General features: G+C 42.1%; 1 protein-coding gene across 1 annotated transcript in view; it reads right to left on the reverse strand.

Annotated features, from left to right (window-relative positions):
- Positions 1 to 5,691: 5,691 nt before the first annotated feature.
- LOC308280540 (N-chimaerin) overlaps positions 5,692 to 27,168 on the reverse strand; it is a gene marked incomplete at its 3' end in the record, with an annotated part of 37,498 nt that continues 16,021 nt past the window's right edge. Inside the window, exons 7-15 of the mRNA XM_080720860.1 lie at positions 26,686 to 26,812; positions 24,773 to 24,931; positions 13,655 to 13,732; positions 10,913 to 10,997; positions 10,252 to 10,425; positions 9,311 to 9,388; positions 8,630 to 8,767; positions 7,567 to 7,672; positions 5,692 to 5,863 (exon numbers count right to left, since the gene is read on the reverse strand). Coding sequence (XP_080576986.1) covers positions 5,692 to 5,863; positions 7,567 to 7,672; positions 8,630 to 8,767; positions 9,311 to 9,388; positions 10,252 to 10,425; positions 10,913 to 10,997; positions 13,655 to 13,732; positions 24,773 to 24,931; positions 26,686 to 26,812 — 1,117 coding nt within the window. The remainder of the gene's footprint in view (positions 5,864 to 7,566; positions 7,673 to 8,629; positions 8,768 to 9,310; positions 9,389 to 10,251; positions 10,426 to 10,912; positions 10,998 to 13,654; positions 13,733 to 24,772; positions 24,932 to 26,685; positions 26,813 to 27,168) is intronic.

The following is a 27,168-nucleotide window of genomic DNA, read 5'->3' on the forward strand; positions in this document are numbered from 1 at the left end:
CCATATTTTGATAATTTAATATCACCATGCATAAATCATATAGAAAATACTTTACAGCAATGACAATACAAAAAACAAAACACATTCCATCATGTGAAAGCAAGTGTCAAAAGATGACTAAAGGCCCCATGGGTCCTAGAGTTGAGTACACAAATCAAAACAAAACTTTCAACCCATGGACAATAAAGACATAAGAGGAAAGAAGAAAAACAAAACAATCAAGGGTTGTTAAGAAATGCTGATAATTACACTATGTTACACTGGGGTGAATAGATAACCGACTGGGCCTTTTCACCCTTTTATAGCCAACAGAAGTATTCACAATAGCAAAGCAATGACGATCTGGTGCGTCCAGGCAGGCAAATCAAGCACACTTGGAATGGTCTGTCAGCGACCCCCGACAGAAGTGGGGGCTAAAAAAGGGTTAACCAGGGCTGTAAACTCAGGTCTGTTTACAAATAATAGAGGGTTTAACTTTAACCAATAAAACCCCGGCATCCACTTTGTGGTGAAGGCTTTCACAGAAAGTAGCAGATCGACAATCTCGCAACGCACTAGGAGCTATGTTGATCTTCTATTTTCAGCTAAACCTTTTCCCACAAAAACACAAGAACGGGAAAACAGAAAAGACTCCAGTATAGAGCCCTGAGGAACTCTGGTAAACCGTATGGGGTTTAAGTGGTTAAAGATGTGTAGAGACTGGTGGTAGTGTTTGTTTTTTGTCGGGGAGTGTTTAGGGTGTGTGTGTGGGGGGGGGGGGGGGGTACAGAGAGTAGTGTTTTTGCCCAGACTAGGGGTACATGCAGACAGCTTCAAGGGGTGCACCGTGCAACAGTTAATTGAATGAATCAATTCAATAAAATAATCGCTACTTTGTTTAAATAGCGAACATAGCTGATCTAGAAGCTTATAACTTGGCATGAGCTTGCAGATAAGCCGTTTAGTGCGACACTGCTGTATGACAAAGTATAAAACAAGTGGTTAACAAGAATAATTGATTTAGTCAATTATTTAAAAAAAAAAAATCCATTTGAAAATGTCCACATCGATTTGCTGATATAAAAAAAGACACTTTGATTATTCAATGAATCCAGAAAACGAAAGTCATCAATAGAATATTTGCAAAGAAAATTATTTATAACTGCAGCCCTAAAAGCAACAGTTCAACACCCCCCACAGCTCCAAATGGCACCAGTTAAAATGTACAACATGGCAAAAGACTCCTTCATGTTAGACGATTATGATGCCACAGCTACAGTAATACTGCTCTCATCATATATATTCTATCATTGTCATAATCATTTCAGACCATAGTCAAAACATTACTTGAAAACCTTCACAGTAAAATGCAGAGAGTTCATTTTACTGTGTGTGCTGTTACACAACAAAAGCCATTGACTGTTGTTGACTATTCACATATTTTATTTTGAAGAAACCTGAGGAGTGCTGTCCAATGTGCAACCCACTGACTGGTGTTAGAAAAAAGAAAGTGGCATGGAAAGGCCATGTTTTCATGAACATTAAGTAGTCTACATTAATCTGTACTGCACATATCTGACAAACACCAGATACCATTTACACTAGCCACTTGAACTCTACATTGTACATAGGTTAAGTCCCTGCTTTTTGACGAAAATAACCGATCTAAGCCCACAATGCATCACGTTGTAGATCTCCGTTCATGCCCGAATTGGGACTCAAGGGTTCCATGTCGTTAAAGGCTATTTAAAGCCAGATGTAATCAAACTACCACAACCAGATTTTTCAGAGTAACGGAAGCATAGTGTGAATGTAAATGTGATCAATTCTGGGCAGACCAATAATTCTAAAACTAGACTCAACGCAGATTCAGCTGTACGGAAAAATAAATTGGAACATGTGACCTGGGTGTTTCATTTGAGCCATCACCCCGTTACTAGCATGATCAGATGGCTTCTGTTGGGTGCAGACAAACTCAGTGGGTCCCTGATTTTCAAATAGCATTTTGACCATGAAAGCTGCTTCATAAACACCATTTAAATACAATACTGCTTCGTTCACAAAAAACATAGTACTGCATCACATATTCAAGTAATTTATGATGTGGCCCTCTTTCTTCTCCCTCCGAGTGTCTAGTGAAACTAACAGAGTAGCAGTTGGTGTAGTTGTCGCAGAAATGGCTTGTTTGGAGGATTTAATTTGTACACGTTTTTTCTTATTGGGTTTTTCTACAGCAATCTCAGCTTCCTTCTGCCCATCCTCCACCGTTCCCTTGTCTTTTCCAAAAAATAAACAAAATAAAATACTACCAAACAACCCATTTCTTAGACTGCTACAGTTGGATTGAATTAATTTAATGAACAGATTTTTGTTGTTGATAATTGGCCGACTTTAGAATCGCACCTGCTTAGATATTTAGATGTTAGCCATAGTTGAGTGCTTTAAATGAAGCCATAGGAATATTCTTTTGAGTCAAGTTTAATGACCTTGGTGTGACAAGCTAAAACCCAATAAGATCATATTCTAGCTACCATAATCAGATTTCCATTGCCAGGCCAACAGCTTATCAGTTATTGTAAATGGCATGACATACAGTGTTCACATGTACCAGAATATCCGGACAGTGCTGGACTTTGGGGACTATAGAAATGCATTAACATTTTGATTCGTACTGTGGCCACCATTTAAGCGAAGAAACATCCCCAACTGAAGCTTAGAATACCACTTTTAGAGGTGAGGAGAAACCAAATTGGTTCAAAAGTCTGAAAGGACTGCACCCCTAGGAGAAAATGTCAGCGCTCTCATTTCCATAATAGCTGCGAAATTGGACATTAGAAAAAATATATAAATGGTCAACTACTACAGTATAAGCTCTAAAACTACAAATACTGCAAGATATAAAGGGGCTGGGGAGCGTTTTCCGTTGTGAATCATGCCTGTTTCTCACACCGTAGCCACAGACCTTGATGAAAGCAATAGCATAAGATGTGTGTGATCATGTTGCACTACAACGCTAGCATCTTATTGCACATGAAGCTGCAATGTAAACACTGTGTGTGTGTGTGTGTGTGTGTGTGTGTGTGTGTGTGTGTGTACACTGTAGGTCCATGGCACCTGCAGTTCCAGTCAACAGAACTAATCATGGGTGAGTGTTTCCTCCTCTCCTATAAGGCGCTGTACAGACATTTGCGTGAAACATCTTCTCCGTATCATCTGAGAATGGCCACTGGGGGCGCCGTACTAATGCATTGTCAATGGAAGGTTGTTTGGTGTTTTGTCGTTGCCGTGTCTCTTGGCCAAAAGACAGGCTGCGGTTGAGCTAGAGACACGGCAACGACAAAAAACCAAACAACCTTCCATTGACAATGCATTAGTACGGCGCCCCCAGTGGCCATTCTCAGCCGATACGGAGAAGATGTTTCACGCAGCTGTGTGTGGGACGCCTAAGAGACCCTCAAATCCTTGACAAAACAAAACAAACAAATCTCAGTCAGTCAGTGCATCCGTCCTCGTCCATTTCTCCTCAGGGGGTTGACCAATCGATCTGAACTGACCATTGACATGCAGGGAGAGGGAAAAACACATTCAACTTTCCCCAAGCCGTTTATTAGCATTTTCGCCACAGGCGTAGTTGCAGGCCATAGCCGCCTAGATAGATGGCATTGCTGTGGTTCTATGGGATTTGCAGTCGTGGTCCAATCTCCCCAACGGATGCGAATAGAAATGCAGGTATGGCCTTGTTTGGAACAACAGATAACTTTTCTTATTCAGTGGCTGTTTTGGCACAATGTGAGGAGAGAAGTGGTGGCATGTGGTAAATTTAACCAGGTCAAAAAAACATTGTTAGCTTTGTCCTCATTACAACCAACGGGACAGGCTAGGAATGAGCTTGTTGCTAAGAACACCCGAGTGGATTCAATGACAACACAAATATAGAAACTTCTCCCCCAAAATGTTGCGAGTGTCCGGTCAAGAGCAATGCCTCAATGACACACGTGCTACATGTCATCATCTATTCAATACTATGCTATATACATGTATATAAACGGTGACCATTTTCCCATAAATGTCTATATTTGTTCATTGCTCTCCCCCCCATGTCATGTGTCTTCACAAAAGAAAATCCTGTATCAATATTCTACAGCAGGGTTCCCCAATTAGTTTTCCCCAAGGGCCGAATTATGTCTAGGGTACCAAGCCGAGGGCCACAACATTGCAGGGGGCGACGGTGGCGTTCCCGCTACTCCAGCGACAGTTCAGATATCATCGTTGTCGGGTGTGTCCAAAACCGTTTGTTTTGCATTCAGCATTTTAAAAATGATTTAACTAGTGAAAACAGCCGATCTACAGGCACACAACGCATCGCACCGCGAGGCGTTGTGTCCTTCTGCTGTTTTCACTAGTTTTGTGCGACAACCTTGTATGAAGAAGCAGGGCTTTACTTTGCGAAAGAACTTACACATTTGGAGATACAAGGTGTCCACGTGACAACGACGATATACTAGTGTTGTTGCTGCTCTTATACCACCATTATTACTGGGGTTGGTGGGGGCCAGACAGTAGCCCCCCGCGGGCCGCAAATGACCCGCGGGCCGCCTATTGGGGAACCCTGTTCTACAACATGAGCAGGACTTTAAATCTGAAATCCAAATGTTTTATTTCCTAACTGGGATTCTGATCCCCATCTCTTGGTTGGGAGATCAAACGTGCCGTTCATCCAAAAGGGGATCCTAGATTAGCCAGGGGAGATAGTTATGGGGTCTCTACCATACAGATTGGTGGTTGGCTGCTTTAAAACGCCCCTTCTGGATTTTAAGTCGAATTTTACTTTGAACAGGCATCTTCTCCAGAGGACACCGTGAGGTTTAGCCAATTGGAGTCTATGTCTATGGAGAGAGAGAAAAAAAAAGTGACATCTAAACAAAAATAAAAAGCAAGCCATTTACTGAAAAATTGTCAACATTTATGTACAATATATGGCCAAAGCTGTGAATAGACCATGCTGTTGTTTAAAAGTAAAACCAGGTCCAGGTATCCCTTTGAGAGAGGACACAGTAGCATTGCTGCACCGATATCATGCGTTCTTTTCTAAACGATCGCTCACATTTTCAGCTTTTTACAGTAAACCGGGAGGGAGCGATGCTTCCGTCACCTCTCAGAGGTTTTGTTCGACATCGTGTTTGTTCTAGAATCCAGAGGGAAATGCTGGAACACATTCATTCCCTTCACTCATAAGCTACATTTATACACCGGTCGCGGTGCAACGCCGCAGTTAGCTTGAAAATCCTTTCCTTGACGGCAAGCGACAGCGTCGCAATACGGCGTATAAATCGGGCTTTAGCCTCCTGTCCTTCATTTCTTCCATGAAAGGCAAAGGTTGATTCGCCTTCCTGTCCGTCTCTCCACGAGGAAAAGAGACCGCGGTCTTCTCCTCCGGTCCAAATCCGTCTATCCTTCCTTCCGTTCACCTTCCCTCTTTTCTTGGAACATTAGGACCTTGCCCGTTAAAATAAAGTCTACTTAAAAAAACAAATACGCAGCTGCATTTCTTTACCTTTTCCACGTCCAAAGACGCACGCTTGCTTTTCCGTCCATCAGTCCACGAACGCCAGAATAAGACATAATTTCCAAAGGGCCGTCCATCTACCTTGCCTTCCTTTTATTCTGGAATGAAAGAGTCCCTTCCCGTGCCTACCCAACCTCCCCCCACCCTCAGAAGAGCACGTCTTCATTGGTGATCAGGGCCTCCACCACCATCCTCTGGTAGCGGATGTCGTTGAGGGCCGTCATGGCGTCCAGGTCGGCGGCCCGCATCAACGTGGGGCCGAACACGATGCCCAGGTTCTCGGGCGTCATCAGGTTGTCCTTCTCATTCTGAACCACCCTGGACGGACAGAGAGGGAGAGAGACAGAGAGTTCACAACTAGGGCTGTCACCCCCCTGAAAAATTCTATCTATCCATCCCACCATGGAGAATTATGGATTTTGTTTTTGCCGCATTCCTAAGCCAATAATTTGATTCCCCATGGAGACACAAAGAGTCTGCTTCTTTCCCTATGAAGACACAAAGAGTCTCCTCAAATTATTGTCTTAGTAATGCAACAAAAACATCTCCATGAAGTTGAGTCTCCATGGGGTGAGTAATCAATAGACAGAAAATTGTCAATTTGGAGTGAACTATCCCTTTAATTGTCAATCAAATAATACATTTTTTGTCCTTGAAAATGCCATTTCTGTTTGGCCTTTAGGCTTGAGTTGCACATAGCAGATACATAACCTAAATATACAAAGAAATGACTGACATATTTAATAGCTTTTAGTGGAATTAATACATTAATAGTGGAGATAGGCTAACTACAAGCTCACAACGAGCTTGTAGATCGGCTATTTCCACGATTTTTGAAAATGTTTGAAAATATGAACATTGTTCAACATGGAAAACGCTCATAGATAAAAAATGTATTGCGATCAGACTATTGTTAACAGGACTATTCATAACGAGAGTAAAAGACAAAACAATTTAAATCATAGAAGGAAATGCCCATTGATTGTGGTTAAGAACTCAAATAGGCCAGGGGAGATGATGTGTTCATGTGCTTCAGGCAGCGCAACTTGTCAACAGCCAGATTCTACCAAAATGCAACAGTACAAAGACCACCGGCAACCACTACAGATTTATATTGTATTACAGTATACACTTGACTATACAGATTGGTTAAATTAATTTGAATTCCGTCAAATAAGTATCGGATTGCAGCTTTAATGGAAATCAACCACCCAGCCCTGATCATTACTGTCCATTAGGAGGAAGGCAACTATGCTGCCCTCTACTGACAATTTCCAGTATGACATTAATCTGGTTAACGGAGCCAGGCAAAGACATAGAAAAGTAACACCTCCTTTGTATCAGGTCTGAGTGTAGAGCTTGTAGATCTGCTATTTTAGAAAAATCTTGAACATTTGTGCAAATCTTTGAATACATATATATTTTTAAAGCAAACATTTTAACTAACCGTGTAACAAAGAATATTTTGAGATGGGGGTCAGCGGCCAAATACATGTAATTATGGGGGTCCTTGGCATGAAAAGGTTTGAGCACCACTGACATAGCAAATAGGTTTTTCAGAAAAACTGTTTTAGATTTTTTTTTTTTTAACTGCCTCAGGTCTTAATGGGTGTACAAGTCCATAGAGATGAGAGCCAAACTGAACTAATGAGCTAAAAATAGATTGTATTATCCCAAACTGAATGTGTAACAAAAAGTATGTCAGAGTGGGAAGAGCACCGTAAAATCCATTGAGGAGTTTAGTTTACGGTGCAACATCAAGGCTGATCAGTCGGCTGTATTTATATTCAGTGGTGGAGTAAAATTTCTCGATTATGATTAGGCATTTTTCATTTGATTAGTAGAAATAGGCAGATCGTTATAGCACACCTAGCCATGCTCAGGTTGCTTGGTCAGAACTACCTGTTTTATATTAAGGATTATGTGAGTGACCATGTCTCAAGAGTGTGGCAATCGTTGATGAAAGGTGGAACGCTAGCATCCAGAGTGACAAACGTGAGGCCTGTCTCAAGTGTTCTGACCTCTTTAAGTGTGCCATGAGGTATCGCAGTGACTCGCAGTGAGCAGGGGGCAGCAGCTTCAACGCTTCATGCAGCGCCTCCAGCCGCTTGTCTGTGTCTATGATCTCTGCAACACAAATCGTAAAGACAGGAGGTTCATTTTAAATTCATTGGGGGGTAAAGGAAAGAAGCAGCTTCATTTACTCCCTTATGTCAACAAACACAAAGAACGAGAATGCTCTTAACTCTCTTGGTGGTGGTGCCAAACACGAGTTTCCCCAGTTTGGGCCGTATACGTCCCTGTGCCAAACAAGATATGTCCCTGTGCCAAACACAAGTTTTTTTTGCTCTCCCTACTTCCTACTTCGGGTTTCGGCATGATCGAGATCGCAAAATGCATGTTTGACTCCCAGAACAGCTACATCTTTCAAACATGGCAGCCATGTTTGTTTGAAGAAAACACTATAGCCTCTATCTTTTGAATGCCTGAATGGATTTCCAAGCAGATGTATTTGTTTGAAAGCTGTGAATGGCGTGCACACGTGGCTGTGCATTATCCGTGTGTGACCCGTGCACATCGTGCACATTAAAAGGTAAAATTCTGGCAATTAGGGACATTAGTCGATTTTAATTCTTGGAATCATCAAGGATGATGATACACGAAAGAAGAAGAAGCAACAAGCAGGTTAAATGTGCAGACCTCCATCAAGGCCAAACTCCTCAGTTTGCTCATTTGATAGTTTGGCCGGATGATGGCCCTAAAGGAAATGTCATGGAGGTCGCATAAGGTCAATCAACAGCAAATGTGACAGGGTTATTCTCCCTACATGATTTAAGACTAAGCAGAGGAAAAGATAAATTGAGCCACTTGAATAAGAGTGAATAGAATAATAATGTAGAAAGACACTTCTGTGCCAATAAGGCTTCCACCCAGGGGAAACTACAAGCTCACATCGTGGCGCATCGAAAACATGTTGCAAAGTAAAGAGCCATGCCGGAACCTGATCAACTAAGTATATATTATGTATTAAGAGGTTAATTGCGCTGTGGTTTTTCTGGGTAATGCCAGTCAACAAGGACATACTTGCAGCCTCAATGAAGCGTGGGTAGGCGTCGTATGTGATGAGGGGAATGGGCAGCTCCCGGAAGTAGAGCTTGAGGGCTCCGGTGATGATGTTAATGTCTTCATAAACGTTGGAGGATATGTCAGCCTTCTCGCCATCTGTAGAGTCAATCAACCAATCCCTCATTTAAATCAATCAAACAATCAATTCGTCTGTAAAAGACAGGTCAAGAAGACAGTAAGGATTATACGGATAAATAAAACTTTCAGATGACTCAAACGAGGACGTTTTGTAGCCGTCAAATTGTTTGACAATAGCAAAAGCGGCTAAATATGTCTTTTTAGACACAATAAGCCATTAATGTCTTTATTACTATTTATAGTGACACTACTAGCCCCCATAAGTCACATCTGCCCATGAAAGATTGCGGTGTATCTTGGGAATGGGCTTATTGTGTCTAAAAATACATATTTAGCCACTTGTACTTGTGCCCGCACCCACTGAAATCAAAATCATTAAAATCGCAAAAAATGATAGAAAGTAAATGAAAACATTTTATCACTCATCTTTTCTTTTATTGCAATCTAAAATATGAACCCTTGTTGTAAGAAAAACAAAGTTGTTCTTTAAGACTAAACCTAAAAACTGAGAAGTGTGACTGTATTAAATGAATGTTTAGAGGGACTGCAGGTGATACTCACCTCTGTCAAAGGCCAGCTTGACATCTTCTATTAGATCAGTGAAACCTGATATTCTGTACAAGCCCTCGGACTGCAGACCTGCAGGCAGAGACGAGCAGTGCGTGAGGGAGAGACACAGCAGCATAAATAAATGAACACATTTCAAACAACAGATTCAGCAGAAATATTATGCCAGCCTCGAAACCCTGACTCAGAAGAACTCATAACTCAGAACATGGACAGAAATAACTCGAGCTGATCCATCAAAACGGCAGCTCCTTTCAACCAAATCAGTAGAGTAACCTTAAGGGCCTATTGGTTCACCAACCGTCACAGGAATGGGATGATATTGTTTGAGTTACCGCAATCATCCTGCCCATAATAACATAAACACACAATAAAATGTTAAATGGTGCATTTTATACGGTGCCTAGTTCCAAAAACACTTTACATTCACATATTCAAACATTTTTGGTGGAGGAAACCTACTCATCAAGAGCATTTACGTGTTCAGTGTCTTGCTCATTGACAATCTGACACGAAGCTAGGTAGAGCCAGGGTATCGAACCGGGAACTTTCCGATTCCAATCCGGCCACTCTACCACTCACAAACATCGTCCAGCATAATTTTTACAACTTGGCAAAGCTGTCAATAAACAGTCGCTGCAACTAGACGTCACTTTCTCCCTATTGGCTAAAGGCCAGTCGATGAGGGGTCGCCCCTACTCTGAACCAAGCCCCCAGAACCGCGGTACAACAGTGAAGCTGCCGCAAATCTGGGACTGAATCAAACGCTACTGCGGTGATTCTATCATCTGAAATCCTAGTGACACACTGCAACAGTCAAGACATGAGTGACACACACACACACACACGCACAAATACAGACAGACAGATGCAATTGTTTTCTTTATATTGGTAGCCACGCTGTAAATGACATTTTATGAGAGTCTTGTTTTTACCTCGAGCCTCGATCTCCTGTATGCACATGTCAACCACCATGGGTCTCTTGGTGTTGTGGGCTTTGACCAGCGTGGTCAGGTCACAGCTGTACACCTTCTTCACATGCCGCAGGTCCGGCTGACAGTCGTTGGGAACCATCTTTGAACACTGCTTATGGACGTTCAGCCCGCAGTCTGACAGATGGAAAGACGTAATACATTAACAGACGTACACATGAATGTTTTAACAATTAAAAAAATAGCAGATATACAAGCTCTGTGCCGCGCTGCGAGCTTGTAGATCTGCAAATTTATTTTTATCGTGAACATTCTTCGCGATCAGTATGTATTGAAAAATCGAAGGATTTTGTCTACAAAAAAGTATTTTGGCAGGCCTTGATGATGTCGTAATGCCGATTTTACCCCTTGCATGCTGAAAATAGTCGATCAAATGATTTGTCTTTTAGTTCTACTGGTACTCTCCTCCACTAGTCCCAACATTTTAGTCTAGTTTTTATTTGTTGACAAAATCTTCAATATATTTAGTCTCAGTTATAGTCATCATAGCTTAGTTTTTATTTATTTTTTTCAGTGAAAAAAGGTAGTCGACAACATTTTTCGTCATAGTTTTAGACAAAATCAACACTGCCTGGTTTGTTATTATGGTGCATGTTGGTCTTACCTGCACACTTGACTCCCTGAGCGATCAGGCCCCACATGAAGTTGGCACAGTACTCACACCAGTGAGGGCCACGGAATGTATGAACCTGAGTGAAGAACAGAGGAGAGGAGAGAGGAGAGCAATTTGGCAAAAAAATAATAATAATAATCTGATGAGCTATGACCACAGCTTTGACGTGGAACCAAACGGAATGAAGGTCAGCATGAACCGTGCTGCATCCTTGAAAACTAGTACAAGATATTTAAAGACATCTGCAGAGGCCTTGACGTTCATAAAACAATCTGCGTGGATAATTCATGATGAGGAACTGAGGAAAAAACTCTGTGACTAGTGTGATAAGAGGCGTATTGAACCACATATCAGAAACTCACATTTCGTCCTTACCGTATAGATTTAGTGCAATGAATCGTCAATGCATTTTACAATTTAGGCATTTTACAGACCGGGGCAACTTACACTCTTACAGCATATGTGAACGTTACAAGTAAACAAGTTTGTTAACCTCCCCTTTAAAGGTAGGGTAAGTGATTTTCTTTGGTTAAGATAAGTGTTAAATGGCTGTATATTCTGATAGTACTCATTGCTATAGACTAGAGCATGTTCAGAAGTCTCTCCAGATCTTTATTTAACAGAAAATGCATTTTTGGGTCAGGATACCAATCTTATCTAATCAGAAATGAGAGCTGAGACAGGATACAGATTAAACAAGTGAAACTGGAAGTGATGAGACAAATAAATGAGCAGACAAAAAGTGGAACTGGAACACATAAATATGAAGCTCCTGATTGGCTGAAATTCTGTCACCTACCGGACAATGCATTTTCTGTTTATTAAAGGGCTGGAGAGACCGGGAGACCCGGTTACTGAACACACACTATATAGCAATGTTTACTACTAGAATATAGAGCTTTAACCTTGTAACAAAAAAATATATTTTGTTTTAACCAAAACATATCACTGTAACTCCTGGAGTTAAAGGGGAAGAAGGGTAAAAATGTGGCACTTTAGACATTTCTTCATATATGTAGTGAATATTTGGTTTATTTTTTGTTATCTCTATTTTGGTTACATCTCGCACGTACCGTACTTATTCAAATATGCACAAACTAATCTTACGGATAACACTGTCTACTGTTGACCATGTTGCGTTTACTGTTGATACAACTCTTTACTGTAGGCTCTTGTTTACTGTTTTTGGGTCAAATGCCCCCTTGCGGTTGTTTATCACTGCCGTCATTGTCCCCTGATTGTAAGCACAATGAGAGTCACTGAGCTGGAGTCAAATTCCTCACGTTTAGCCAACTAAACACTATAAACGTTGTCGACCCCAGGAGGTTTACAGCAGGTCCCCCCCCCCCCCCCTCCTTTTCCCCCCTCTTCACTAAACATCATCTCTGACAATAGACAATGTACATTTGCCTTTTGATCGGCTATTTTCAGCAAAAGAGGTTTGGTGAAGAGGGGAAAAAAGAGCAGACTAAGTACACAGTGAAAGGTCAAATGTATTAGGTAACGACGGTTCAAGTGGTTAAATATCCGAAAACACAAATTGACATGAATCCAAAATACACTGATGGAACTATATAGAATCTACGAAAAGGTTGTGGGGGTCCCTGCTTCATCTCCATCTCAACTAAGGGGTCCTCGGCCTGAAAATGTTGGAAGACCCCTGGTGTAGAGGAAAAAAGGAGGGGACCAAGTATAAGCCGCCCCAGGGTACCCCGGTCAACGTAGTGTGTATGGTTTAATAAGTGGTCAACAGATCTTACTATACTGATAGGAGCGGCTGGGGTTATCCTGCTGATAAGCTCTATAACTGTAATCTACGTGTGTGTGTGTGTGTGTGTGTGTGTGTGTGTGTGTGTGTGTGTGTGTGTGTGTGTGTGTGTGTGAGCTAACGACCCTGTCCTGTGAGGTGAATGGGATTAAGTCCACAGAAGCTGAGTCGGCGAGTCGAGCACGTCCTCGACAGATGGGGAGAACGGGGGAGGGCCCTTCTATATATGTTTATGTATACAATAATATAATCATGTACAATACATGTATTCATCTGTGTCATTGAAAAGTGACGCCGATTCTGGGACTAATTGGCCGATGGGTCACAGGTGTGGCATGTCACACTGCATGTATAAAACGCTCTGTCTGCACTGTGTGTGTGTGAAGGTAGGGCTGTCATAATTATTACATAATAGTCTAATCGCAATTATTTGACTTAATTGCAATTATTTTGTGATAATCTTCATAAAGGTTTACATGTTGAAAATGTTTTATATATCTTCAAACATTTAAAAAAATAGTGGAAATAGATGCGATGCGACGTGTTGTGCGCTTGTAGATCTGCTATTTCCACTATCATTGTCCTTTTTAAAGTGTAAAGTTGTCAAATACTGTATGTCCTTCATTTCTTTGTATATTTAGGTTTAGGTGTCATATCTGCCATGTGCAACTTCAAAGCCTACAAGCCAAACAGAAATGTAATTGTCAACGACAAAAACACAATTAAATGCCTGGTTAATCGCAATTATTTGAGTGACAATTAATCGTCATGTAAAATGTCATAATCGTGACAGCCCTATGTGAAGGTCTGAGGAAGAGCAGGGAGGCTCGAAACGTTATCCATCAAGTAAACGTACTCTTTTGGGAGCAGAAAATTGGTGTGCAGACTCTTATTTTCTCATGAGAACAGAAACAGTGTCATGAAGAACAGAGAGACAGAACGGAATAGAAAGAAGGACGCCTCACCTTGAAGTTGTGGACCTTCTCGTATTTGGCCGCGAAGTCGCTCTCTCGCAAGGTGGCGCGTCTCACCAGCGACGTCAACTGTGAAAGGGCAAAGGATCTGATTGGCCGCCAGAAGGTAGAAGCGGGGGAGGGGGGTTTTGGGGGAGAGACCAGGCCCGGGCGGTCCGGGGGTCTCGGCCCAGACCCAGGATTCGGGGGGCCAGCGAGGGGGGGCTGGGCGGGCTGCGTTCCCCCCATGTGCAAACCCAAGGCGGAGGTGAGCACCGCCTCCCTGTGGGCCTGCCCAACCAATCGCCTCTCGCCCTTCCTGACCATGTGCGACTCTCGGCTCGGCATCCTGGGACGTGTAGTCCCCAATGGGAATTAATCAATCAATTAATGAAAATAATTAAATGTTACAAGTCAATCGCATGCCTTGCAGAACAGACTATGAATCTCTCGGGCAGGTCAAGAAATCGACCAGCTTAAAAGACAAATGATGATTTTCTTTAAAAAAATGAGCATAACAAAAACAAGGAAAGCACAGGGGGGTCCATAAGGATAAACCAATCAAACAGAAATTCCAGATTGAGTTTAGGCACAAAAGTCTCTGTTGGGCACAGTGGAGCTCCTCTCACAACAACGCGCGTCACCGTAGAATACCCGACGCATTGGCTTACAGATCAGCCAACCACGGCGACCCCCGCATGTGACTGCGTGGGGGTGTCTGCGACTCGGACCCCAGCCCAGGATACAAAACAACTGAAGAAAACAAAAAACTAAAAAACATTTAAATTATTAAATCGATCTCTGGCGCAGCAGACAATATCTGCACAAGGACATCTATAAAAGATTGAAAAAGGTACTGAAAATTCTCCAAAAAGACAGTTTGGTGCAGTGTAGTGTGCAGTATTGGAGGTGAGCCTGTTTCCCTGTGTGCGTACGCTAATCTGCTTTTCCCTTTCCTATCTGAGCTCGCACACTGGCTGGGCAGAGCCAATAAAGGACAGAGAGAGAGAGAGAGAGAGAGAGAGAGAGAGGAGAGAGAGAGGGGGGGGGAGAGGGAGGGAGGGAGTAGAAAAGGGGGCAGGGCCACAGTGCGGTAATGGATTGATTTTACAGGTCACATTGAGAACACAGTGGAACAATAAGAAAGAACCCATTCATGTTTACCACGAGTCCTCCATTGCTGAGGAACCAGAGAAAGAAGAGAGTTGAAAGGAGTTAGAGCTGGGCTTTTAAACTGAAAACAATAAAAAAAAGAAACAATAACCGTACCGACGTAATTGCTCACGTAGGTTAACTGAATGATCAAGAAGAGTTTTTTGTTTTGATATTTAAAAAAATGTCTTATATATCAATTGACACGCCAACGTTCTAATAGAGTTTTGTTATAATCGGCTGTATAGATTATACTAAAACATTGTCCCTGTATTATATTTGTTGTACAATAGTGCCGTAACAAGACATTTGAAAATAGCCGATCTAGCATGTAGATCTGCCATTTGCCATTTCATTCATTAATTGTAATCGAATAATCGTGATATTGACTGAAGTAATATCACCCAGCCCTAAAAAGTCAGTATCATCATCATGACATTGCAGGCTATTTAAGGATCCCATTGGGTGAATCAAGCTAACTGCAATAAGCATTTAGTGATGCACATGAGGAGGGGGGGTGTGAGAGGCAAGACATAACCAATTTCTTCATTAGAGGAGGAGATGTTTCAGGCAGTGGTGTCACACCAAATTCTGGTCCCTGGATACAAGGAACGCATTATTATGTATTCTTGTTTTGTGCTTTAACCATTGAAAAATAGCAGATATACAAGCTGTGAGCTTGCATATCTATATATAGTATAAAAAAAATCACACCCAATGTGAAGTGAGCGGTGGTCGTGCTTGCATAACATCTTCAGACTAGGATTTGAGTCTAGGATGTATGCTACACACACACACGTTTTGCTATGGCAAAACGCTGAGGAAAAAGGCTACAGACATACGACATATGACATCACTAGACAAACATGATGCTAGGTACACACATTTTGCTATGGCAAAACGCTGAGGAAAAAGGCTACAGACACACGCACAGCCACTCTATGGAGCGGTTTACGTGCTACACACACACGTTTTGCTATGGCAAAACGCTGAGCAAAAAGGCTACAGACACAAGACATATGACATCACTAGACAAACATGATGCTACGCGCACACATTTTACTATAGCAAAACGCTGAGGAAAAAGGCTACGGACACACGCACAGCCACTTATAGAAGCGGTTTGCACCGCTCAAAAATAATTCCAGGCCCCTCCACCTTGGGCCCTAGTAACTCAGTCCCACTTTCCCCCCCTTGTGACGCCCCTGTCTCTCATCCTATTCAAACTGACTGAAATGTTATCTTTGGCAACCCAATTCTTTTTTAATAATTCAAGGAAAATGTTTCCTAAAAAAGAAAAATGGTTGCACGAAAAACAAATACACCATGTTCTGTTTTCAAGCTTCGATGCATTCTGAAAGATGTGGTTCCGGAACAAAGCAGCCCTCTCTGTCTTTTTGATGTCCTGTCCTTCTGCGTCTTAAACTGTACACAGAGGACTTTGGTTACTCTATGGTGAATAGTAGAGCTCTTACATTTCTGTTTTATATGATTTTTCATTGTTTAAAAACCTTCCAGACTGCGCCTATCAAAATGGCAGCTATGCTGTGTTCTCTGTATTGTGTACTTGAGTCTTCTCTCACAGCTCATATGCATAATAACACAGTCAGTATGTATGGTTGGTCATGGATATTTAATGACGAGTTTCAACAAAAAGAACACCAAGCGCAGACGGATTATGTTAAACAGACAGACTGTGTCTGAGAAAAGACAGGATCTTTCCTGTCTTTTCTCAAAAACAGAGAGAAACTAAATACAACTGCCCAAATAGAGTCAAACAGAAACTAATTCTGCCTGGAATGTTTTTTCGGAACAGAATCTACAGTAGCTGTTGAACCATTGATTTTAACTAAAATTGCTATGGGCAATAGAGTACCCAGTGGCATTGCACAATACCCTGATGGTCTGCATCCATTTCATTAATAATGGATCGTCTTTCCGGTCTCTCTCCTGCAACTGGAGGTGATCTTAGTTCAATCCATTGTCATGATTTAGATTTAGTTTTTTGGAACAAACATTGCCATCTTAGTAACCTTTTCTCAAATTTTCCATCAATTGTTTATAATGTACGTGCTAATCACAAAAAAATCCGACTTGTATATAATAAGCTAATGGGGGAAACGACAATTTCTAAAACAGGACATCTGCAACCTCACAACGCAATGTGTTGAAAGCTTGTAGATTGTATATTTTTGCTACGTGTGTGACTGCCGTAAGACGTAGTAGTATTAATTTATGTTGAAATATGGAGATACAAAGTTTCTTTAAGGCATGACCCTAGTTACTACTGGCCACTGTGTCTGTGGTAGGTAACTAATTTGTAAATAACGGTTTGATTAGATGTCCTTGTTTATCATGTCACCACTTTCATTATATACATTTTGACTTTAACCTCGGTCAATGACAGTGTTTATCATCAGTATCTGCTGACTTATCGAGCCTCATGGTAGACAAAGTAATCTGACATAGTGAACATCAAAGCTGTCCTGATTATTGAGGATTTCTTTGGCATTTAGATTTCATATCAAGATACAAATACTGTGACGTCACGCAAAACAATAGCGCTCAATGGTTTGAGCGTATTGAACATTGTTTTTAAAACTAGTTTTTAAACACAGTTTTAAATACATTTTTGGTTTGCTGATTTTGTTGATGTGGTCCTGTGGTTATCTGGACTACTCCCTTGTTTTTGAAACCTACGTTTCAAAAGACAAAGCAAAATAAATACCGTAAATGTTGACATACAATGATAAACACTGAACAGATTGTGAACTGTCTAAACAGTGTTTGATTGATTGATAACTGTATTACATGATCTGCTTATTGGATTGATTCCAGGAGTGCATGTTGCACTACTCCTACCTACTGTAGGTAATTATCTATGGACTGGATCCTAAATAAGACTTTTATAAACTAATAAGTACTGTATTAAGTAGCCTTGGGCACCAAGGGATTCAGAGCCATGTGAGCTATAGGTTACATTACATCCCCAGGACAGGACGCCAGTATGTTGAAGGGGACTTACCCCCAATCCAACCCTTGATGCAGAGTCCCAATCAGGGGGGGCATTGGGCATCATTTTTTATGGTCTTGTATGACACAGGATTGAACCCCTGACCTCCCAATCTCGGGGCACACAATCTAACCAGTAACCACAAAACTGATATGGGATATCGTGTTGTTGTTTTGGCTCAGCGGGACCAGGAGGCAACGAGTGGCCTGTTTTAGTCACAACTCGGCATGTTCGTACTGTTAGCCTAGAATATTGACGCTAGGGTTAAGATGGAGTCTCCGTACATTCCGTTTAGTCTGATAAGGGCAGTGGCTTGAAATTATTTATCTTTTTTATTGTTGTTTTCCCTTGGCCCAAAACGTGCCTTAAATTGTTTGTGAGCTTTGCTCATTTGACAAAGTGACTGGTGGAGATGACTTTACCATCTCCTGAAACAAAAATCACCCGCATTTAGATGGTGCGAGCTTAAAGCTGGAACCAGGAGCTCCATGCTCAATGTCACAGAGCCATCCTGCTTTGTCTGCAGATCCTCCCCATTATGAAAACACATGTACAGGAGCCCTCGCACACGCACGCACACGGACACGCACACGCACACACACACACACACACACACACACACACACACACACACACACACACACACACACACACACACAGGAGCATCAGCAGCGTTATGTCATGCACCACAGTTCAACTGATTGAGCATTTAATAAATCAATACATTCAGGCCAAATTATTCTACATACTGTAGACTGTGCAAAATCTAAGAATGCATGGTGCATTGTTATGCAACTGTCACATCGGGGTATGTGTGTGTAAGCACATTGTGAGTGTGGAGGGGTGGCTCTGCAGCAGCTATTCCAGATCCTTTGCCTCATTTGCACCCACCCAACCACGCACAACCCCCCACTCACACACACACACACACACTCCACAGAGCATCCAGTCGTTTAACGTCCCGGCTATCCTGTCCTGGAGAATACCTCTCATTATTTCCCAATGCACCTCTGCACGTTAAAAGAGCTGCATGAAATAAGATCTGATTAAAACAATTATTAACAATCTTCTGGTCGGTCAATAAGAACGACGTTGCAAAAGGGACACAATGTGCGTGAGAAAGATGAGATGGAAAATAAATGTGCGTGCACACACAAACGCGCACACCCGCACGGCCCAAGTGGAACAACGGACAACTCTGGGGCCGAGCAAGACGCTGACAGTCAAATGTACTCAGGCTGACAGCATCCATATTCTGGAGAGAACATTCAGCGACACGTGCAGAGTTTACTTTGCAGGTTGCCTATTTTTGGCCACGAGATTCGGTGTAGAGGGAAAGGGGAGACTGCATAGTACAGACCCCCCCCTGAGGGACTCGGATCAACTAAGTACAGTATATATACAGGGTTTAATCCATTTAGAACGGGTACACATTATTGTGTATCATTATTTTATGCTATAACTATTGAAAAATAGCAGATATACCAGTAAGGCTCCCTAATCGGGAGATAAGCGACCGTAGGTCACTTATCTCCACAAATAGGGCAAAAATGTGTTTTGCCAAAATCTTCCTGATCCATGTTGATGACATGAGTGTAGACATACTGTGTAGTGATTTTCGTGATTTTAGGGCAAAATCTGTAGGAGCAGTGTCCAAAAATGTGTTTTTAAAAATCGGCCTGGAGGTGGCGCTATATGGGAGAGATTCATGTTGATGGGATGAGTGTAGACATACTGTGTACCGATTTGCGTGATTTTAGGGCAAAAATTGTAGGAGCAGTGTCCAAAAATGTGTTTTGCAAGAATCGGCCTCATGGTGGCGCTAGAAGAGGGCCATGTGAGAAATGAGGGGTGGGGTCTCCGCGCCGGCAAGGCGGACGAATAGGTACCGGCCCCGGCTGTCCCGGTCGCTCCTAGCCGGAGTTACGGCATTTTATGTGAGCTGCAGTGTAGGGGGTCCTCCACTGGGGGCGCCACCACTTTTGCATCCGTTCTGGAGCATCAGGAGTCGGTGGTCCCCGGGAATTCCCCGTGAGCAGCCCCGTTGGGGTGGTCATTTGGTCAGTTTAGCACATTTGGTCATTTTTTACATCTGGGGGTCCCCCAGGGACCTGGGGGTCCCTGGAGCTCCGGGGGTGCTTGGAGGTTGTAGTTTGGCAGGTAAGGAGTGTGTGTGCAAAATTTGGCATGGATCGGGGCAACGGTTGCGGAGATATGAGCAGGGCAAGAGTGTGACGTGTGAGGTGTGACAGACAGACTGACTGACTGACTGACTGACTGACTGACTGACTGACGGACTTACACTTTGTGCAGGGTTTGATAGTAAATGCGACCTACGGTCGCAACAAGCTCACAGCGCGCTGCGAGCTTGTAGATCTGCTATTTTTGAAAAATCGTGAAAATTAGAATTTTGACCCGATTCTATAAGTGTCTTTTGAATCCTTCTAAGATTTTTTGAAAAACCTATGTTTCTGTGTCAGCAATCTGGCCGGCCATCGTCGAAGAAAAGGTCCTTTTCACTTAACTGGAGCTCAGTTAGTCTGTTCTTGAGAGACTACTATGTCAGTGGTTCTCATGTGAAGGACCCCCAAAATGATATGCATTTGGCCACGGACCCCCATCTCAAAATATTTAGTTCCAGGGACCCCCCCAGAAGCAAAATTTGAGTTACAAACATTCGCTTTGAAAATACAAATATTCAAAGATTCGCACAGATTTTCACGACTTTTTCAAAAATAGCAGATCTACAAGCTCGCAGCGCGGCACTCGGTGCCGCGCTGTGAGCTTGTATATCTGCTATTTTTCACTGGTTAAAGCATTCAATAATTCTAGGCCTAAATGGGTTTTAAGGGGTTCATTCCTGAAAAGTTGTCTTCTAGTGGGGTTTTCACAACTGCGGGGTGAGAACTGCCGATGTTACGTAATTTTACTGCAGAGCCCCTGGCTGGTGGCCAGCTCCTCCCTGCAGCCCTGCTCCTTATCGCTGTGTCCTTTAAGCATTGCTCTGTCGTCTCCCTCACCCTGAGGTCACACAACACACGTTGTACATCCAGAAAGTCCCACACACGCCAGTGAATAAAGTTACTTTGTCGTCTATTACTTTTTTGATTAATTGAATAACCAAGAAGCCCCCGCTTTTTTTGGGGGGGGGGGGGGGGTCTACACAAAACCTGAATAGATTTTATTTTATAATTGACTAAACCAATCAGTCTGATTAAAGATAAAATCCCTATTTTATACTTTGTCAAATAACAGGGCATAAAAGGGATTTGGTTCACCTGACATCACAGTGATGTCAGAGCGGCAAACCCTAAGACCCCATCAACAAGCGGCAAACCCTAAGACAATAAAAAAAGTGTACACGGACGGACGGACAGACACGGACATGATGTGCCCGTAAACTGCGAGCTTCGGTCGCAATAATAAATCAATTAGAACAATGTAATGTTGCAGCCCTAATATACCAATTTTGTTTCCTTGCTTATAAAGTTTGAAGCAGGCGGCAAGTATTAGTGATGGGCAATCCCGTTCATTTCAGTGAACGGATCATTTCGTTCACGTTCACGGTAATGATCCGTTCAAAAGATTCGTTCATAGCGCGATCGTCCTGTGAAAAACACAATCGTGGGAGCGTTTTTATTACGTCGCGAGTACAGCCCCCCGAATCACTCATGAACGACACATCACTAGCAAGCATGCTAGTGCCGTCTTGAAAATTATGCTCATGAGAAAGTGCCAAATCCCTTGCAGTTCTCATTAATGGCCTGGCAGGTGTCGCCATTTCCCCTCTTGCTGGCTGCAGAAGAATTACCACACCATTGATTACAATGGGGATCTGACCAGACTTTACACTTGATCTTATTACCTTAGTAATCATTGTCATAAATACTTTATGCTTTCAGTCGCTGGTTCTTCTTTCAGTTACTATGATATGCGTACAATGGACATTAAAGTAGGTAGTAGGGCATGCTTCAAAAGGGTCTACTCAGAGCCTCAGAGTTCAGCCAATGTGGAGTCAGAAACAGCGCCGGTCACGTCGTTCATGTAACTCGAAATGTCACTTTTCCCTCATAGACTCAATTGCATTCTGTAAACTTCCGGTTCACGCTTCCTCACTATTCGCCAATAGATGTGTATGTAGAACACCTGGCCCCATGAAGTGAACAGAGTACAGGGCTCTAGATCTACTCTACTGAGTGAAGAAGATACTATACCTATACTATACCTATACTTTGTTGACCAGGGACTCCCCGGAGTCTGCACTTGGTCTCCTCCCTTTCTCCCAAATCTGTTCGTCGAAAATAGCAGATCTACAAGCTCACAGCGTCAGTGATGCTACTAGCCCTGCATCCTGCGTCCCTGACGCATGCTTTTAAATAAAGGACGCATTAAACTAAGCATAACTGCATCCCCAGGACGCATACAACTCTATCCTTCCTGTTATCAGTCATTTCACTGCACCAGCTGAGCTGCATGTGGTGGAGTCTCCACAGCTGTGAATTCTGGCATTATTGATGAGATGATTGAGATTGTCTTGTAAATCCATGGTTCTGTCCTTTAACTACATACAAGTAGCTATTTGCCACTATTTGTTTAAAGTTTTCAGCATTGATACAGAATGTGTGTGTCGTCGCGGGACCCATAAAATAATTCTGGGACCCATTTGAATGAACACCTGTGGGTCCCAGGACCCATTACATTGAAAACCTAGCAACATCACTGCAACGTGTTCGCATTGCAGCACGTTGTGAGCTTGTAAGATTGGCTATTTGTTAATTTGTATTTGTTTGGCCAAATGTTCATTTATAATGTAGGGATGTAAGGACCGCTTCACCTCTGGGACAACCAGATCTGGGGTCATATGACGCAAAACGCATCATATGACCAGTTGTTGCATGCTGAAATACTAAAATATCTAAAAACACAGATTGAACACAAAAAATAACTCAGGATTGTGTTGATCGTGTCCCAAACAACAATAAAATAAGATCTGGTTGTCCCAGAGGTGAAGTGGTCCTTTAAGCATAATGCATACTTAATATACCCCACTGATATGTAAATTATAACCTTTTTTCCTCCAAATCACCATGTGACTGTTCGGGGAACATACAGCAAGATTAACAAAGTATAAGTAATGAATGAAGAGTTTTACAAAGACACTGCCGAGGGGACTTGAATTCCAGATCTACAGAGAAACAGGTCAAGGCCTTGTTCTTGGATGGCACATTTCCAACTATCCTTTTACCCACGAGGCCCTGCAAAGCTCTGCAGTGATGCTCCGACAATGCTTGGATTCAGACTCAGATCCAGTCCACAAAAGTTGCTCAGCACCTGAAGCCTTTGGCCTAGTTTGCCGAAAAAAACATGCAGCACTTTTACGCAGCGCGCCTTTACGGCACAACCATGAATAGGGACTGGACGATAAGTGATGTTATCGTTTATCGTGATAACACTCACGATAATCGTATCGTGGAGATTTAATTCATCGTGATATCGTCCTCCGTCATGCACTGGGATCAATTCACCTTTTATTTGCTAGCTGCATATCCGGTACCACTTAAACCCTCTATAATTGGTAAAAGGTACTTATAATATACGTACTTGATACAGTCTTTTTTCACTCCCTATCAAATGTCTTTGCAAAGAAATAGCCGATCTACGTACTTGATAATAGATCTGCTATTTTTTGGCAAATGTTCTGCCCCAGGATAATAGATTTTGATTATCGCAAAAATATCGTAAATCGCAATTTCTTTTGTCACAATAATGGTGAAATGAAATTTTCATATCGTCCCATCCCTAACCATGACTGAATACACGCATCACTGGCTTACTGTGGGCACAGCCGATGCAAGTGTTAATGAAGCATACGCAAACCAAGACAGCAAATTCAACGGGAGGTATCAAATATTTCCAGTGCAGTGCACAGTGATCATGGACAACATAAATGAACCTTGGGTCAGTGATTCTCATCCTTTTTCATTTCAAGGACCCCCGATTTGATATGCATTAGGCCACGGACCCCCATATGGTACACTATTTTTCATCTCTAGGACCCCAATCTACAGTGTAAAATCTTCTGTTAAGTTAACTCTGAGAGGGTACAGATCCAGTGGAACCAGTGAACCTATAAAGAGGGTCCATTTGGCAGTTGTTTCCCATAAATTAACCAAACTGGTTAATTAATGACCACTGTGGTGGTCTGCCATAGTCTACTGTATGTTTTTCACTCTATTCATGTGATTATTTACCTTGTTGTTTGTTTGACTAGAGTTCATGCTCGCTCTGCGATTTCGCACTTGCAAGTCGCTCTGGATAAAATAAATGGCTAAATGATTTATTATTATTCGAAATTTCTCTGCCATAGTGTCACTGTCATAATGAACAGATTCTTTACAGGATCCTCCCAATGGTCAAAAAACAACACACACTGCATTATGGACCCCCTGGAACGCCCTCAAGGACCCCGTGTTGAGAACCACAGCCTTAGGCAATATCTCACATGGTAAGACCAGCAAAATGCAGATGTGCACAAGGGGGACGATATGAAAATTACATGTCACGATTATTGTGGCAAAAATAATTGCGATTAGCAATATTATCGTGATAATCAAAATATACTTAATACTTAAAATGCCACATTTGTTAACCACTTCAACCCCTAGCATCCCTATTCTGGTGGGAAAGTGCTTGTAGATCTGTTATTTCTGAGTGAAATAAGAGCGTACCAAATGCGCTCTAAAGGTCCGCTTTATCAAGTATAGAGGGGTTTAAGTGGTACTGAATTCGCAGCTCAACAAAAGGCAATTGATCCTAGTGTACGACAGAGGACAATTTCACTATGAATTGAAATCTCTGCGATACGATTATTGTGAGCCGCCTTTTTTATTTATCACGATGAACAATAATAGCGATTACCACCACATCCCCAATGTGCACATCAACATGAGGGCTCTCATCCTCACCCTCTCCTCTGCGATACTGTCCTTGATCAGGGCTGGGCCGTCGGGGGCGTCGAGGCTGAGAGGCACGTGTTTCTTCAGCGTGGGCTCCTGGTTGAGGGTGGTGTAGCCCACGTGCTCGTAGATGGGATTAATGGTCATTTTGGCGATGTACTCCGCAGCCTGACACATGAAAGGGCACACACACACGTTGGCATTAGTATACTTCAAAATGTTAGGAAGTTTTGTGTTTTACAACCTATACTTCTATAACACTGCTAACAAACTCAAGTGTTTTTAATTAACCACAAAAGGTTTCTGTGTTCACAACAGTCCTAGTCTAATTTGTATGCCAATGCTGTACTGAATGAATGAATGAATGAAAGCATGAATGAATGAATGAGAACCATGGAAGACTTTTCTAATGTAACATCTAATATGTTACCACCCTCAACCAGGTTAGAAAAGAACTCTGTCAAGTTTCAGTGCAGCTTTCTTCCTACTTGTTGTATTGTATCCTTACTTGTTGTATTATAATACCCTTATCTGCTCTGTGAATATTGTCATTACAATTCATCATGTGAATATCTAACTATTAATTTACCGAATGTCTGTCTGTCCACCGTCTGTCTACAGTACTCTGACGTCATAGTACTTATGTCACATACTGGCCTGGACACACGGAACACCATATATCAGCATAAACAGGTGAAACAGTTCCCAAATTTCATGAGTCACTGCCATGGTTACACCCGCATGCTGAAACAATGCCTGAATTTGGAGATGACTGCGTTGGTTAAAATAGCCGATCTATCTACAAGCTATTTTCGGCATGCAACACACGTCATACGACAAAGTATAGTCAGGCTTTACTTCGGAGATGTAACGAGGAGGTGATTGACACACAGCTGCAGACAGCACTGCTCACATATCAACATTCGCGAGGTCTGTGAGTCTGCAGCTGGGTGCTATTGGAGCATGTGAATGCAAAGAAAGACGAGAGGACAGACAACCGCAGACCGCCACACAAACGGCCGAAGAGTGCCGTTAACGGACGTCAGAATGAACGCGTTTGACAATAACGTTCATCAAGCGGTAACAAAGAACGTTCAGTTCACGTTCGCCCAAAATATGAAAGTGTTCATGAATGATCGTTCATTGTACGCGTTCGGGTACAACACTGATCCCTCATATACTATTAGTAAGGAGATATCTTCAGAAAGTTTCAAATCCTGGAATAAATTCCTTACCAAAAACTTTCTTCACCAATGTGTTTTAAAGGTCTCTAGTAACACATCTTACAAAGACTGAAATTCAGTTTCCATATGAGAATCCTTGACAGCTGCTGAAAGTTGGGGTCCCATTAAATTAACTATACAGGATAAAACACACCAAAAATAAATATGCTTTAAGTAGCATGTGAGGGGTCAAACTAGGGTTTTTTCATGATTCTGAATCCATTGCAAGCATTTGTTTTGCGCAAAAAACATTCCTTGGACAAAAAATGGCCCAAAACTATATTTTAGTGATGAGTCATCACTTTTCACAGTTTTGTGGGAGCTGCCTTTACCCCAAGGAATGTTTTTTTTTGTGCAAAACAAATACTTGGATGCAATGGATTCAGAATCATGAGAAATCCCTAGTTTGACCCTTCACATGCTACTTATTTATTTTGGTGAGTTTTTTTCGTGTATAGTTAAGTTAATGGGACCCCAACTTTCAGCAGCTGTAACGGATTCTCCTAGGGAAACGGAATTTCAGTCTTTGTGAGATGAAGGAATTTATTCCAGGACCTTTTAAGATATCCCCTTACTATATGCAGTTATACATTTATTTTTTCCGACCTACAATGGCATGCCCAAAATAGAGATAGGATATGAATCGGTTACTTTCATAACTTATCGATTTCATTTTTAATAAATTGATTAGTCACACACCTTGGTCTCGATGTACAGTGTGATGAGTCCATCCGTGACCAGGTCGTGGATGGACTCGAACCTCTTCTCTCCCACAAAGTGCTTTCCATCGTGGTACAGACGGAAGTTTCTCGTTTGGTTACCGAAGCTAGTGGTGGACAAAAAGAGAGGACATACGGATGAGGAGACAAACTTTGCATCATCACCCGTCACGTGAAAGATACAGAATGTCTGACAGAAGATCCATGAGCTACATTCAAGATGATTTAATTAAACTACAGGGCACAATTTGCAGATTTGGAAACTATAGTAAATCCCATTGTTCTGACAACAGAAACCTTATGCATAACTTTTTTTGTTGTTGTATTCTATTTATTTACATATAATTGTGTTTACAATTTTAGGGATTTTGGTATCATGACACAACTACTCCAACTACATTCCAACTACTTTTATTTCAGTTAAGTCAGCTGACGTGTGGTTTAAGTGCAACAAATACAACAT

Source organism: Nannobrachium achirus, assembly GCF_963921795.1.
Source record: "Nannobrachium achirus genome assembly, chromosome: 24".
Lineage (NCBI taxonomy): Eukaryota > Metazoa > Chordata > Actinopteri > Myctophiformes > Myctophidae > Nannobrachium > Nannobrachium achirus.